Source organism: Ostrea edulis, chromosome 2 (genome assembly GCF_947568905.1).
Source record: "Ostrea edulis chromosome 2, xbOstEdul1.1, whole genome shotgun sequence".
Lineage (NCBI taxonomy): Eukaryota > Metazoa > Mollusca > Bivalvia > Ostreida > Ostreidae > Ostrea > Ostrea edulis.
Window position 1 is genome coordinate 40434225 of NC_079165.1, and position 17310 is coordinate 40451534.

General features: G+C 36.2%; 1 protein-coding gene across 2 annotated transcripts; it reads right to left on the reverse strand.

Moving 5' to 3' along the window:
• Nucleotides 1–1608: 1608 nt before the first annotated feature.
• Nucleotides 1609–11350, reverse strand: LOC125681807 (uncharacterized). Of its 2 annotated transcripts, XM_056153990.1 has the most exons (4): nucleotides 11265–11350; nucleotides 9549–10187; nucleotides 7004–7051; nucleotides 1609–4696 (listed from the first exon to the last, which is right to left on the reverse strand). In XM_056153990.1, exons 2-4 carry the CDS (start codon nucleotides 10159–10161, stop codon nucleotides 2022–2024), a joined length of 3336 nt encoding a protein of 1111 aa, XP_056009965.1. In that variant the 5' UTR covers nucleotides 10162–10187; nucleotides 11265–11350; the 3' UTR covers nucleotides 1609–2021. The 2 variants fall into 2 exon arrangements, with proteins under 2 accessions (XP_056009965.1, XP_048777993.2); XM_048922036.2 differs by lacking the exon at nucleotides 11265–11350 and having other exon boundaries at nucleotides 9549–10235.
• Nucleotides 11351–17310: the final 5960 nt, after the last annotated feature.

Sequence of the window (17310 nt, forward strand, 5' to 3'; positions counted from 1 at the left end):
AAATAATTAAGTTCTCTCTCACTCTATCATTCACACTTTTAGTTATATTAAAATAATGATTTAAAAATATTTATAAATTAATGTAATAGATAAATATGCTGTTGTGTTTGAAATGACCACGATTATCGTTGCTTTCGTGTGGAATTGAATGGTTTCAACTGTATTCAATTGCGGCAAAATCATTCATGAATTAATTTATGTAAGTTTTCGAACGATTCACATCAAATGTAAGCTGAAATAAATTCAAACCGAATCGCGACAGATTTCCCACATACTTTATGAAGGCTTGGACAGAAACGAGGGGGATAGAAAGACCGAATATAAATAACCCCCTCGTTTCCACAGAAACTATGTCGGGACTTTTAACGACGACCAGATAAGAACTTTTTTAATTTTTGGAAAAGGGAAAAAGTTCCATGGGGCTAGAATTGGAGAGTATGGTGGGTGTGGCAAGACGGTAACCTCCGACTTCAAAAATTGCTTCACAAGCTCAGATGTATGTGATGGAGCATTATCATGAAGTAGACGAACATGCCTAAATCCTGACACAGGGTGTCGTTTATGATAATATTTCTTGAGCTTTTTTAGTATAACATCTCGGTAATACCGACCTGTAACACATTTGCCCTTCGGCACCAGAATTTGTACGGCTATACCATCACATGAGAAGAATAATCAATGAAGAACCTTCTTTAAGGCCTACCGTGTTTAGTTAGCCATATTTTGTTTCCAATTTTTCTTACTGGTTCGAGATAGTGAACCCATGTATAGTCACCGGTAACAATGTTTGCAGATTTTCTTTAAATTTGGGAAACATTTGAGCAATTGCTTAGCGGTTTGCACTCGTACCCGTTTTGGTGATCTGTATATATATGCGGTATCAATCTGGCAGAAATAGTTCGTACTTTCAAAATACGTTTCAAAATGAAATGCACCCGCGATAGCGATATGCCAACAGCTTGGCAATATCACGAATCGTGTATCTGCCACCACTTTCAATTATTTCCCTGACTTTTGAGACATTTGTCTTTCCTGTTGCAGTCACAGGTCGGCCAGATTTTGCTGCATCTTTGATGGAATCTGTGCCAGTCAGAAATTTCTTTCTCCACCTACAAACTGTCTCATAGGATACCTTATCAGACCCATAAATTTCTCCCAATTCAGTAAAAATCTGCATTACCGAATGACCAAGTTTTGTGCGAACTTTTATATAAGCTCTAACTTCTTCAATATTCTCAAGCCATTTCCCAACTATTTTTACAACAGTGGTCAACGACTGGCTCTATTGAAATGACTAAAAGTTTAAAACTATGTGGAGCTGAAGGCTTGTGTTTACACCGTTGGAAAGGTACTTAATAGAGCTATTCAAGAGTATCATCATCCACGAAATCGTGCAAAGCGTTATCGCGCTGTGGTACAATACACATTACATATCGAACAGCCCTCGTAAAGTTACTATCAACATATAAGGTTATTATATAGTAAATCTCTCTCTCTCTCTCTCTCTCTCTCTCTATATATATATATATATATATATATATATATATATATATATATCCAATATTAAAAGTCAAGAAAAAATCAAATAACATTTCACTGCTAGTGCTTTCGTCTTTAATGCCTCTTCAAACAGTTATAAAATGAAATGGAATGAAATACAATACAGCTCATTATATATATATATATATATATATATATATATATATATATATATATCGGTACCAGTACATCATGGAACAGTTTCTTGTATCTTAGACACTTATGGTAGTGTTTTCTAACATGTTTCTTTTATCTCACCTATCTTTTTCATGTACTCAGTAACAACATCTCTCTAAAATTCTATCGGGGACTATACAGAGTGTCTTCTGACAAATTTCTTTATCTCACACATCTCTCTCTTGTACTGATTTTGAAAATTCTCTTTACAACTCTATTAAAGACTATATGGAGTGTCTTCTGACAAGTTTCTTGCTATTGTACTCAGTAACTACCCCTCTCTCTCTCCACAATTGTATAAGGGACTACACAGAGTGTCTTCTGATATGTTTCTTTATCTCACACATCACCATATTGTATTCTGGTAATCGGTGTTTGCGCCAATTTTTACTGTGTTCATACACCAGTCTTCTTGTCCTCTCTAAAGCAGAAACACCTTCCCTGTCTAACAGATAGTCATGTTTCCTACACTTCATCCTGTCTAAAAAAGAGCCATGCTTTCTGTACCTCACTCTGACATATACGTCCACCCCTGCCTCCAGCAGGATTTTCACCTTCTCTGCTCTATATCTAATATCAGACCTCTCATCAATCAATGTATATAATAGATGTCTCACAGCAGACTTCTTATTGGCATGGTATGTATCATACAACTGTATCCACTGATTGACACCCAGACCCATTGACAACAAATGACTCAGTGCATCACAGTCTCCTTCACTGATTGTTCTCCACAAGTATCCCTCTCTATCCACACACCGCGCTGCTCTGTTTGTCAACACGACATTATCCCTACTGTCTGTTTTAACTTCAGCATGTCTGATGTCCGCCAGGCAATTAAAAAGGTGTGCATTACCATCACATGGAATCAATTTATTTTGTTCCTGTACGAGATATTTCACTATATCTAGTTTGTTCAGTATTAATGATCTATATACTGCTGACTCACGAACATTTACAACCTGAGTAGCCCAGTCAGCTCCATGTTCCATAAGACATTTTACTATTGATAAAGGACCATTTCTTACTGCAGTTACCAGTGGTCCATTCCCATGAGTATCCCGTAGATTTACATCAGCCCCTGCCTTCAACAGCTCCTGTACCACAATCGCATATCCTCCCTTACATGCAACATGAAGAGGTGAAACATTATACATTTCCCCATATTCATTTCTACTGACATTACCTATCCCATTAATTGACTTCATACAGACATGAAGCAGAACTGTTTTGACAGTCTCTACATCACCACTATAACAACTCAATAGAAGTAGTCTAAATTGCTCTTTAGACATCTCTGTCTTCTTTTGTCCAATGTAATTAATCCTACTCTTGAACCTTTTAAATATTCCAGATTTAAAATGGTTTGGAGTGTTTTCTGCTATTCTAAATAATTCACTTATTTCCTTGTGTCGTTCAGTCTGTTTTACTATGTATCTTAGGACTTCATGATGTCCATAGTAAATCAGCCAGCTGATCACTCTCACATTGCATGTGAATTCATCCCACAATCTTTCCCCCTCATCATCTCGTTTATACCTCTGATCTAACAGCAACTTCTGTTTTAATCTCTCATCCCTCCACTCAGTCTCCTTACTCTCCTCCAACATCAGTTCTTGTTTACTTACTATCTTATCTACGTTTTCCTGACTGGACAGAAATAAGGATTTCAATTCTTTGTATGATTTTGTCTTTAACAAGCCAATAAAAGCCCGACGCACCTGGGGATGTTTTAAAACCTGATTCATGAAAACATCATACAGCTCCATGTTCTGTATGTCTCGGTACAATCTTTTTGCTAACAGTGGATATTGATCCTCACGTAACCTTATACACAGATCAAACGATTTCTCTCCCCCATTGTTTTGATCACCACTCACCTCTTTTCCATCACTATCATTGCTACTCTCACTGTCATCACTACATTGAGAATCACTCTGTCTCTCTCTCGTTTTGTTAACAATACGTGGTTCACTTGTCTGTGGTTTTACATAATTAGCAATATAACTACTACTCATATACAGCAACATTTGGTCAGGAAACTGTTTGCCATAATGTTTAGCACAGATTTCAAACATTGAGTCATGTATAAATGTGTAATGTGCACCACACTGTTTTGTGTATGTCCCCTCCATTGCTGACAAAGCATTCACAAACTTTAAAGTATCAATATTTTTCTTTAATCTGCAATTCTTTAGAACCTCCTGTATAATTACATTCTTTTCCGTATTTTTGGCCAAAATATGTTCAGAAAGACGATTTTCATTCATCATACACAGGATAAGCGTTGCATAATTCACTTTGTTATGCCTTTGCATGTCATCCAATTCACGAATGACACATTGGAATGGATTCATAAAAAACTTTGAACCAAGAACTTGAAATTTTGCTTCTTTTGAAAACAATTTACAAAGAAGGGGAAACATTCGAGATGTTGATGTCAGCAATGCAGGCAATATTAGATCTACATCTAAACCATACTTCTTGAGAATCTGCATTTTGTCATTGTCATCTAATGCATGATCAGAACTGTATAACTTGATCACAGTTTCTTCGTTGGTAAGAAATGATTTGTAAGGTAGTGTCTCATTGAACACAGCCTCTCTACATGTCATCAAAGTTTTGGACATAGCCATGCAAGGACTTGTTATTTTCTGTTCATAATCAGTCAACACATGTAATTTGCTTTTCTGGAGACCGAAGACACCTACCACATCATCAATAACAAAAACCTGCGGGTTCCTGGGGTCACCATAATCCTCCCTCTTTCCGACGTCTTTAATAGGTACAACTTCATAGCCTTCCTCATGGAGCTTGAGGGCGATGTGGTGAGCTGTGGCAGACTTCCCAGACCCAGGCACACCAACAAACGTTACGTAAGGTTGGTTTCTCACTTTCTGCATCACTGTCGGAAAGCTGTGGGTTTCGAAGTAAAGCTTATCTTCCTCTCTCCATTTCTGAATATCAATATCGTATTGCTCTGAAATTACATGTTAAAGAAACAGCTGAATACCAATAACGATGTTTTTATTTCAGAATACACTAGATGTTTTAAAATAAAATTTTATATAAAGATATTCTGATAGCACTATTACATAATGAAGTGCATTGGAAATGGATTACAACATTGTACTGGTTTCTGCCTGTGTATTATTTGAGAATATTTTCTCATGTGGAGATGTTGCCAGCTTTAGCCTAGGTGTAGTGCCCCAAACTTTGACTTATCAATACAAGGAAGCAAAAACCCGAAAGACACGTGACCTTCACTTTAAATGTCGAGTTCTTGGAGAAGGAACAGTCACTAACTCTATTAAACGTCTTAAAGGCCTGATGCTGAGCAAGGAACATAGTTCCTAAATCTACCACAACCGGTCCTATACATTTGTAAAAATAAAGTGCATCACTAGTTACACGATACGCTCGTATGCAGCTAGAGGTACGTGAAGCTTATCTAGGTTTGAATGGTTGAAGTCTCAAGCTATGACACTGTCAACTGCTATTCAAAAACGAGGTCAGTGACCTACTTTTCAATCGCGACACACTCTCAAGATGCATACACTGACAATGTTAGGTTGTCGTAGACAGTGTGTGAAATAGGATCCAGACACGATTTGAATATGAAAACTATTTCCCCCGAAAATTCCAGGTCACAGATACCTATATATGGATATAACACAACTTTCTTCAAAAATGCGTCAAGTTCCCATGCTTAATAGTCCTAGTTCATTGCATGAATGATATGATAAGAACACGATTTGTATACGAATAACCAAAGCATTCCAAAATGAGGCCAGTATCTTACTGTTGGTTCAAAATACGTATAGCCATAACATTCCAGAAGGAGGCAACAGTGAACAATGATTTGCTAAACACATTCCCATCAAATGATACATGTGGGATAGTCCAAGGCCTCATAGTGTGTAATATATGACTGGGACACGAAAAGACAGAAGGACGGGGTTGACAGATATATCTATATGGGATCTAAAATTGTCACACGATATACATTGTAACTAACCAAAGCTCTAGAGCAACAAGACATATTCATCAACATATACTTGCTCCTTCCCCAAACAGAAATGCAAATGCAATGCATTTTCAAAATATGATAATCTAAGAACCATCCAGGGACCTGAACCCAGACGTCATAAATCTAATTTCCTCAATGTAATGATAATGCAAACAGTTTGTTTGCTTGATGCACAGCCGTAAAGAAAATTTTATGTTGCATTTTCAGTACATAATACAAATGACAAATCTAACCTAACCTTGGTACATGAACCCGCGGGTCATGAATTTCACCTTTGATAGAGAGCTCAATGTCCGTTATAATCATGCAAATATTTTGCCAGAATAAAAGAAGTAAAGATGAAGAATACCTAAAATATAACACATTTTCAATATACATGTACATGTATGATTAACTTAGCTCCAAACCAGGGTCTGGATTCTGAATACTGGACTCATGTATTTCCCAGTTTTGGTAGAAGGTTCAGTGCTCAGTATTTTCATACAAACATTTGCGTCTGTGATGTCCAGGTGGAAAGAAGATATGCTTTTGTATGATATAATGCATTTATGATACATGGCCAACTTAGCTCCACCATGTGGCCACTTCGAACCCATGGTTCATGAGTTTCACAGCTTTAGTAAAGTCAGCAGTTCATAAATTATATGGTCGTTGTATTTATCTAATTTCAAATACAACCTATCATCAGATCAAATGCTGTATGACGTGTTTCATACTAATCGTCAGTTTTTTACATACCAAGATTACTCTATTTACCTGATCACGATACGAGGTTCACAGCAAGTGTGGCCGGTCAACAGGGGATGCTTCCTCCTCATACGAACCTGATCCACCTCTGGTGTGCTCAGGGGTCCGTGTTTGCCCTACTCCTAATTTTGTATCTCTTGTAGGAATTATGATATTGAACACTGTTCGTTATCTTCTCCTTCCCATCAATAGCTTGATATTCAATAGTAAACAAAATTATATTTGAAGATTACATTAATTCGATGGTTTTGGTCACATCCCTAAGACCTAGGGGAGACCATGACATTCACAAATTTTGTTCCCCTTGACTCATAAATGTTATATACCAAACTTGGTGAAGATTGGTTTAGCCGTTTTGGACAAGTGGATGAAGTTATTCAACAGTTTACAATCGGCGCACGACCGAAAACAGACGATGAACTACGACGAAGGAAAACAGATAACAATAATTCACCAGTGACTCTAGTGACAAAATGCTCTTTAATAAGTGTTTTTTTCCTATTGACATACCTCTTACATTTGAAGGAATGGGAGTCATCGTTAATTTCTCCACTTTATCTAAAAACAAAGAAAATATACAGGTTTACTTAATCAGATGATATCATATAAAACAATACTAGTATGTCATGCTTATGTCCTCTTACATAGATTTATAAGCACCTCAAAGGTTTCTTCGACAACCATTTACATGTAATAATATGTTCATAGGAAATATATCAGAGTAAACTTAAAAGAAATTGTTTGATTTGAAATATCGCTAATTTTGTCATAACTATAATTCTACACCAACATTTTCTGTTTGCATCATTTAGAATTGCTTCATTCTTAGCTCGGTCTGACAATAAGTTGCATTCATATGGGTGAAATTGAAATATTCCACTTCAATTATTACCATAGAAAGTGAACCAGTGTGAATTAACAAAAAACCCTATTCCTCAAATCAATTATAATTGTTCTTGTTAAACTTGTAATCCTTTTCTAATGGTACAACAATCAGTATCCACACTAGTAAATAAACATAACTTGCGAATACATATAGTATACTATTATGAAATGTATATACATCATTACTACAATAGCTTGATCCGAAGAGTCGGATCAATTCCTGTTGACAAACGCGGATTATCAGGTTAAACGAGACACGAAGCATTAAGTTTGATCTGATGATCCGCGCCTGTCAACTAGAAAACTGACACGGTCAGCAAGGGCCCCGCTGAGGGTTATTAAAGGAAAGTGACATCTGTATTTGATATAGCAATGTTTGGGGCTGGTATATATGTTAGAATTAATAATATATAAAGATACATTGGAATGCCAATTTGTGAAAAAGGAATGATGAAGCATATTTATGAGACACTTATGCAATTTAAATTACTTCTGTTTGACACACACTCATTAACTCAAACACAACAAAGTGAAACAAAATCCCATTGTAATAGGGGATTCAGAATGGATAACTGGTACAAAATTATGAATTTGACATATTGATGTCTTAGAAAAGGAAATTCTGACATCGGGGCTCTAAGCTTTTACAAACACATTGTCATTTGATAAAAGTGTTCTACATTTTTAAAAATAGATATTAATATGCCTTTACATACATGGGTGAGAAAGTTTCCATTATTCCTAGCCAAGACATACCATGTATGCGCAAAAAATTCATAAGCAAATATCAAAATACTCACGTAGAAAATGTGGACCTTACCTTTTCGAGATTTTCGCCGACGAAAGCTCGGTAACAGTAATGAATAAGGTACACTCATTTTGTATCTGTTTCGTGACTTTCTTTATTAAAAGGAACAGTTCTCTAATGTGTAACGTGCAATTACTACATAATTCAATAACTTGAAGCATGAAGCAGTTTCCCTTTTCAACGGATATAAGAAATTTTATTTCGTATTCCGATCCCGATCGAAAGTTGTTCACTGGGAATGACGTGTTTTAATTCAATATACATGTAACATCAAGCATTTTTTTTAAATATCACATAAAAAAACAACCAAATATATACACATACACAATGTTGTAGAGTTATTTCTTGTAAATTTTCTATATATCAATACAATGCATATCATAATTCAAATTGAATTATCCCCATAGACAATGGTAAATAAATACGGTCATAATAAGAAAGATGATGACATTCAAACAGACAGACAGAGTGACATGACTTCAAAATCTATAGATATCTTCCTCTTATTGTAAAGTATTTCTGTACAAAATTTGAAAACTGTACAATGAAAACTGTTTGAGTTATCGTGTCACAAAGAAAGTGTTTATAATAACAAAGATAATGACACACATACAGACAGACAGACAAAGTGACATGACCCCAAAATTTATAGGTGTCTTTCTCTTATTGTAAAGAATTTCTGTACAAAATTTGAAAACTGTACAATGAAAACTGTTTGAGCTATTGTGTCACAAAGAAAGTGTTCATAATAACAAAGATCATGCCATACAGACAGACAGACAAAGTGAAATGACCCCCAAATCTATAGGCCTCTTCCTCTTATTGTACATTATTTCTGTACCAAATTTGAAAACTGTACGATAAAAACTGTTTGAGTTATCGTGTCAAAAAGAAAGTGTTGACGGACAGACGGACGGACGGACGGACAATGTGATTACTATTGGGCTTCCCGTATTTCATGCGGGGCCCTAACTAGACGTGATCCAACCACGAATCAAGTTACTGTAGTAATGATGAATTTATCACATACCACCTTATGTCTTCTTAAATCCACGTTTATAAGATAGTAAATGGATTCCAAATTATCACAAACACAAACATACAGTGAAATTATTTATTGCGTACGCAGTTCTGTTTGTGACGTGGTCGATATTTTCCACAAAAATGTTGCGTTGATGTATTGTGACGTCATCAGTTTCAGAGAATACTGATACGGAATCAGAAAACTACAGTGTGGTGATCTGGAAAATCGGATCACACTCTGTGAAATCATCAGTATCAAAAAGCGAAACATTGATGGGTATACAATAAAATACAGTATCATTATGATGATTCAAAACTGACTGCAGAATTCTAACTTACTCTTAAGGTTGTCAACCATTTCCCTCGTGCTGTTATCCTGCTCCACCTGCTTCCTAAGTTCTTCTCTGTATTGTAAATCACGGTCAGGATCCATCGACTCGTGACGTAGGAAATCCATCTCCTTTTCATATCTGTTGCCGTTGTTAAGAAAGACATCCAGAACCACCATAGCTGATTTGATGGTGGACCAAATGGAGTTAAAGTCTGTGTGGGACATGAATGGAACAGAGTGAACACAACGATTCCGGATCAATCGAATCCTCTCGATGCTGGCAGAGAGACTCAGATCATGTGGGTCTGGATCATTGCCCCATCCCTTGCAATGGGGGTGAATGCCAGCTATGTTTCTCAATAAGATATATAGTAATGATATGTCCATGTCATCGTAATTGCCCACGTAATTTCCATTTTGAGGTAAAATGAGGTCTTGCTGAACTGCCGTCAGTCGAGGAAGCTTATGTTTTTTTTGTTTGATGACGTGAGAAAATGATTGTGGCGTGATGTAGTAACGCAGTGTGTCACGGAATCCATCCGTACATGGACCCAGTACAACACGACAAGCTCTGTTGGCGTTCGTTGTCTCTGCTGTAGATGCGTAAGCAGAACTTGCCATTTTTTCTATCAAGTCGGGACACTAATCTGTAAAAAGAAAACATAAATAGTGTAACGTGCGATTTATATCTATCAACGTCTACTTATTAAGAGCCTAAACATTTTCTAACCAGTAACTAGGGGCAAAACAATATGCTTCCTTCGCGATACGATATATTTCTTACAATTTTGTCACGATACATTTATTTTCCCTAAGATAAATTTTCATTATAAGCATGTTAAAAAGAACAAATGTCATGTTTTTCTTTCACTTATGTCACCCAGACTCAGAGACAACATAAACCCTATGGACTTGATTATCATAGAAATTGACTAGAATGAATTGAATTACATGCAAATTGATTCTGTTTGGAAACTATTCATATTTTTAAAAAATCACCTAGATAAATGATTTTAAATCATTTTACTCCTACCAGCAACCGCAACACCAATTGCCAAGCGAACACAACATTTACAAACCAGCAACCTAATCATCTGCTGACCAGCATCCTCTTCATCTACTAAACAGCGACCTCAATATCTATTGTATAGTGACTATAATCTAGATACCTAAGCATGCATTAAACAAGCACTTCAAAACTTATCAACCTCAACATTACTAATTATGAACCTTAACATCTATTTACCAGTATCCACAAGATTTACTCACCAGCAACCACAACATCAAATAATCATGTACCACAACATAAATGACAATCAACACTCAATGATTAAGGATCTCGTCAATTAATCAATGGTCAGTCTCCTCAACATATACTGACCAGCAATCACATATCGTCGTAAGAAGCGACTAAATGGGGCGGTCCTTCGGATGAGACCGCAAAAACCGAGGTCCCGTGTCACAGCAGGTGTGCCACGATAAAGATCCCTCCCAGCTCAAAGGCCGTAAGCGCCGAGCATAGGCCTAAATGTTGCAGCCCTTCACCTGCAATGGTGACGTCTCCATATGAGTGAAAGATTCTCGATAGGGATATTAAACAATATTCAATCAATCAATAACATATTACATGTAACTGAAAAGCGACCATAACATATACTGATAAGCGACTACATATTAACTGACAAGTGATCACAATATGAAAGGTGAAAATAACGAACACTGACCAATCTCTAATGAAGACTGATGGTTCATGATGGGTGTGACCGGTCAACAGGAGATGCTTAGGCTATCAATATAAATTGCTGTGCTCCCGCTAAAATCCAAGTCAAAGTTAGAGTAGGTCAGTAGGAAATAAATCACATCTTTTTCCTCAATTTTGATGTACGAACGCACAAAAAGACATTCTGATTGCAATTTCCATTTCAGTTGTAGGTATATCTATATATTGAACATTGGGGACTCATTTTTCACGATGTCAACTATGATTGCAACTTTGAAATATGCATATCAATGCAAATAAAATTACCTAAAAAGTAATTACAAGTGTCAACTCCAAAACATTTCATTTCATAATCTCTTGAACAATATAGAAAAACCATGGTAACAGGGGCGTCAATCTTCGTAAACTGGGTCCTTTTAATGAGAATGTGAATCCAAATAAGTCAGATAAATACAAGTATAATTGAAAACAAACTTTAGGAAGTTATCTAAAAAAGCTGTTCATCATACACGTGCAATATTGATAACTTTGAAACTGAAAGCTGTGTTATCAACAAGAGTGGAAATAACTCATTTTTAACATGAATGTTAGTGCAAGATGATATACTAAACCGAATAGATAAACATATATGCATGGATTTACATTTAGGCATTGTAGTGAATGTTTGTTATACGTAAATCTATAAAAAAAACAACAACAAGAGTTTGTACACAAGTACATTAAACACTGTCCTCATCAACATGTGTGTATTACACTACTTGTGTAAAAGCTCATATTCATATTGCAAAGGAAACCCACCTGTTTGTCTTGGGTCTGAATGAGACATAATACACATTGCTATTGTTTGAATTTTATAAAACGGTTCTTTATATGAAATCAAAAATAACCTTAGCAAAGAAGCATAAGATTCGCAGATTGTGTAGAAGTTCTAATAGGATAAAAAAAAAAACTGAAGTGACTCACAATAAGCATACAATATTTACAACATGTAAATGTATAAGTTCAATGATAATCTCAAGTTAGGCACTTAAAAGTTACAGAAGTGACTTTCAAACGATAATGTTCAAACCGCTCTGTTATACGCAACTAAGCTTCACTGGTCCCTTAACAAAGAGTTTGCGGAATAGGCAGAACCAGTCTAATATCTAATGAATATAGCGTAGGGAGTCAGCCAGTGAAATTTACATAATCAAATCACCTTCATATTAAATGCTGTAAACTCATATACGGACTAAATGTATATCTATTTGGTATCATCATATTCCAGACGTGGAGAGGGTATCGGTCTCCATGATCTTTAATAAAAAAAAAATTCATTACTAATATTGTTCCTGTCAGAAATAATGAAGAGGCATCTCATCAAAAAAAAAACTATATGCATTTTTTTTTTATATGAAAAGATTGTTCAACGAAAACAAAATGTGGGGACTGGGAACAATGGCAGTAAAACCATTCCCCCTTCCATTCCTTCATTCTTTGTACACTGTATGTTCGGAAATACATGTAACACATACCTGTCATTGTCAATTGTTTGTTTGAAGTACAAAGTGAAAACACGATTACTTTTCATATGTGTGTAGCGTGCTGTGGACTGCAAACCATTTTACATCCATGCTTGACACAATGGCAACGTTTATCTAACACTTGTCCTAACCATATGTATTTCCGTAAACAGCCCTCGTAAAATTCCAGGCGGTGTTTTGAAGACTTGAAACCGGGGCATTGTCTTCCGTAAACGCAAACCTATAATTTTTCACCTTTTGTCTTTTCCCTCCCCCAAGATCATTATTTTCAGTCTCATTTTTGAAACGAAAAAACCGAAATCAAATTTCATTGTGTTGACGATGATTCTGAAGAATATCTTGGTCATTTAGAAATGGTAAGGTAAGTCTAACACCGTTGCATGCTCTAAATTCCTGCATGACCTACTTACATGTATGATCGGGGGAGTGCCCCTCTGAGACACCGATCTCTGTCCTTCGCTGTCAAAACATAATCGTACACAAGTTCTTTCTCGTTCACGATCGACTTGGATCTTACTGTGTAGTTAATGTTTTTTACTGTGGTGCACACATTTTTGCTGTGTCGGGCAAAATTTTCCGAGTCGGAACTGCAGTCAAAACACAAATGCAAATCCCTCATGACTCGTGTATAGCTTAACGACGTGGCTTCTAATTATAGATTGCACCAAGTACAGCGATGCATAAATTTGCCTATACAGGTGGCGATAAACCGGAAACGCGATGACGAAAGAAAAATCCAACTGGTGGCAAAAAAGCAGCTACGCGCTTTAAAGATTAATCAACCTTCCACTATTTCGATCTTTTCTCCTAAGTACGAGATGATGGAATGTGGATTTATTTTAATATGATACTAATATGCTTTCGTATGATCCCCACCTTGGAGTTTCCAGTGGTTTATCCTATTCTTAATTTTCTATTCTCATTGGCTAATAGGATTTAAGAGATTAATTGCTCTTTGTTATCTTCAACTTTTTCATTGTCATTTTGTTGTGCAAAAGAACTTTATTTTATAATATGTTTTGGTAATGTTTTTGTTTCTTTATTTGTTTTCTCTGTTTTATTTTTATGTGAAAAGGTGAAAATAACAATAGGTGATCAATCTCATAATTCACATAAAGAATGCAAAATTAAGAGCATGGCAAACACGGACACCTGGAATCACTCGAGGTGGGATCAGGTGTGTAGCAGGAGTCCTAGATATTGATCAGGTAAACGGAGTAATCCATAGTAAAAAAAAAAACAGGATGTAAAGAACGGCCTAACAATTGGTAAGTAACATGTTTGTATTGGTAAATTAAATTAGTTATAACGACTGAAACATCAACTTATTTGTCAGTAGCGCTGTGTCGATTTGAAAACTGATCACACACAGAGCAAGCTTTTGCGAATAGAATCAGTTGAGGGACATAAACACCACATGCACGTGATAATGGAATATTACTACACATATAGGGGAAACTGACGATAGAGAAGCTGAAGTCATCACGTTTGTCACAAAGTCCATTTGTTACTTTACTGTTAACATCAATATCCGCATACAATACCGATGGTCCAAGATTTACGTCCAGTGTACGTAGTAACGAGTGGCATTGCATGCACCCCACTTTTTAAAACAACACATACTTTACCACTGACAACATTCATTTTTCGATATTTTTACATGCTCATTCAGTCAACACTATGTTAGCTGTCTCATTCTATTGTGCTTTTGCAGGGGGGGGGGGGGGGGGGTCAACAAAAATATAAAGGGTAAGGGTTGCGACCCAAGATGGCACTTTTTTCTGTTGTTAAGGAGGGATTCAAATCTTCAACGAAACGAGATGGGTTTAATTCTTGCAGATCCATCACTGCCTTTACCTGTTCTACTTATTTAAAGCATTGTGAAGAAAAAATGTTCATAACGTAATCCAGTAAATTGCTTCCAAATTAGTCGAAGGTGCAAATATTTAGAGCAATCATTTACATCCTTATTTGAATAGTAGGTTCCATTTCTGATTCGGGGAGAATGAATTCTGAAATCATTTACAATGTGTAAGTAGATCATCTAAATTTCCCATTTGTCTACAATATTCGTCGAACCAAAAATTACCCTTGCAAACTGACGGAAACGCCACTTAGGGTGCTTGTCACCACGATCAACTCAAGCATAAGAGGTTTAAAAAGAGCCGTTATCAACATCCTACATCTTTACATTATATACTTCAGAAATGTGCAAATAAGTTGTTGCACACGGTAGAAAAATATCTTGGGGGTTGAATTATCAAGATATTCATTCCTAAATTCAGAGAACCTGGGTCTTTCCGTTACGAACAGAACTTCATCTCTAATGTGAAATCCGTCGAAGATTATGCCAGACGATGGACTAAATATGAAAAAGAAATTGATACCTTGCAATAATGGATTAAAAGTATAATAAGATGAATATCAAATTCCCGTATTAGACACATCAAAACAAAAGTACGTACCATCTATCCTTCTGTGTTTAGTAAACCAGAAGAGATAAAAGAATTAGATAAGTTTGGTTCCACCTGACAAAGCTTGTAACAACATTGTCTTTGTACGGCTCATTATTAAAACTGTATTTTAAACGAACTTGGCATTAATACCACTTTTGGTAATCGTACCTATACTCCAACTGCCCTTTCAAAAGACGAAATTCTTCAAAACCATGCTTCAGTTGTTGACACATTTAATACCCCTAGTCAATGGGTTAGATGAGTATGAGTTACCGTATCTATACTGGATTCCTAAAGTTCATAAAAAGCCTTACAAGCACAGATACATTGCTGGATCCAGTAAAAGTTCTACCAAGCCCCTATCTTTGCTCCTCACGAAAATATTAACAGCTGTGAAGAAGAAAATTCAAACGTACTCTGCAACTACATATGCCAGAAGTGGTGTAAGTCAAATGTGGATTCTAAAATATTCTAAACTTTTAGTAATGAAAACGTGAAATCACAAAACCTTTCTCAAATCAACAACATCAAAACGTATGACTTTTCAACTCTTTAAACGACCATTCCTCACGATAAATTAAAGACTAGACTTCTTGACATCATAGACAGTTGCTTCTTCAGAAAACGCAAATATTCCTATCAAATGCTGTCTGACGTGTTTCATACCGATTGTTAAGCCGTTCTTGGCACACTGATTTGACTGCGGATAACTCCGTTTACCTGATCAGGATATGGGGCTCACGGCGGGTGTGACCGGTCAACAGGGGATGCTTACTCCTCCTAGGCACCTGATCCCACCTCTGGTGTGTCCAGGGGTCCGTGTTTGCCCAACTATCTATTTTGTATTGCTTGTAGGAGTTATGAGATTGATCACTGTTCGTTATCTTCACCTTACATCTATTGATCACTCATCCAAAAATTACTTTGTTAAACGTGACTCTGATTCCACGCACAAGTACTCTGAAGTTGAAATAACAAATACACGTGTAGGCTGGAGTTCCTCATTGACAATATCTTCGTGGTTTTTGATGATCAGGTCTTCCAACAGTCTGTTAGAATCCCCACGAGAATCCCCACGAGCACGAATAGTGCTCCTTTGTTAGTTGACCTGTTTTTATATTCTTATCAAGCAGAATTTATTAAAAAATGACTACGATTCCGTAGGGATCCAGGTTAGAATAGGTCTTCACTACTCCCTTGCTTGTCGTAAGAAGCGACTAAATGGGGCGGTCCTTCGGATGAGACCGCAAAAAATGAGGTCCCGTGTCACAGCAGGTGTGACACGATAAAGATCCCCCCCCCCTTGTTCAATGGCCATAAGTGCCGAGCATAGGCCTAACTTTCGCAGTCCTTCACCGGGAGTGGTGACGTCTTAATATGAGTGAAATATTCTCGAGAGGGACGTTAACAATATTCAATCAATCAAAAATTTCTACGTGAGAAGAAAAAATCTCTTCCTGTGGCCTTCAATTCGACATTTAGATATATCCACGATGTATTATCTATTAACAATAATAATTTTCATTCATATGTTTATTCAATATATCCCAGTGAACTCGAAATAAAAGACATCACAGAGTCGTCCACTTCATACTTAGATATTTTATTGAAAGTAGATGCTAACAGCAAACTAACAATTCAACTTTATGACAAACGGGATTACTGCAACTTCTCCATCGTTAACGATGTATTATAGGATTAAGCATTCTTTTGGAAGAATTTATCGATGTGTAAACTCCGGACATTTTACTCACAAACTGAATAAAAGTACTTTTATGTTAAGTTTACGCATCGATAAATTCTTCCAAAAGAATGTTTGATTCTTATAATTCCAATTCATTGACTTTATTAACAATTGCAAAAATTTGAATAGTTACCCGCACTATGTTGTTTGTTTTCAGGCGTGTATGAATACATCGCGTTTTCGGATTTATTGATGTGTGAACTCTTGTTCAGCTTTATTTTTGTCCAATCAAAACAATTGTAATAAATAAGATTGGAATTATTATCTATTAACAATAATAATTTCATTCATATGTTTATTCAATATATCCCAGTGAACTCGAAATAA

Coding starts and splice junctions, on each gene's coding strand:
- LOC125681807 (XM_056153990.1), bottom strand. CDS start 10,161: ATGGCAAGTTCTGCTTACGCATCTACAGCAGAGACAACGAACGCCAAC. Junction 7,052..9,548: donor AATGGTTGACAACCTTAAGA/GTAAGTTAGAAT, acceptor CTTTGTTTTTAG/ATAAAGTGGAGAAATTAACG. Junction 4,697..7,003: donor CATTCCTTCAAATGTAAGAG/GTATGTCAATAG, acceptor ATGTAATTTCAG/AGCAATACGATATTGATATT.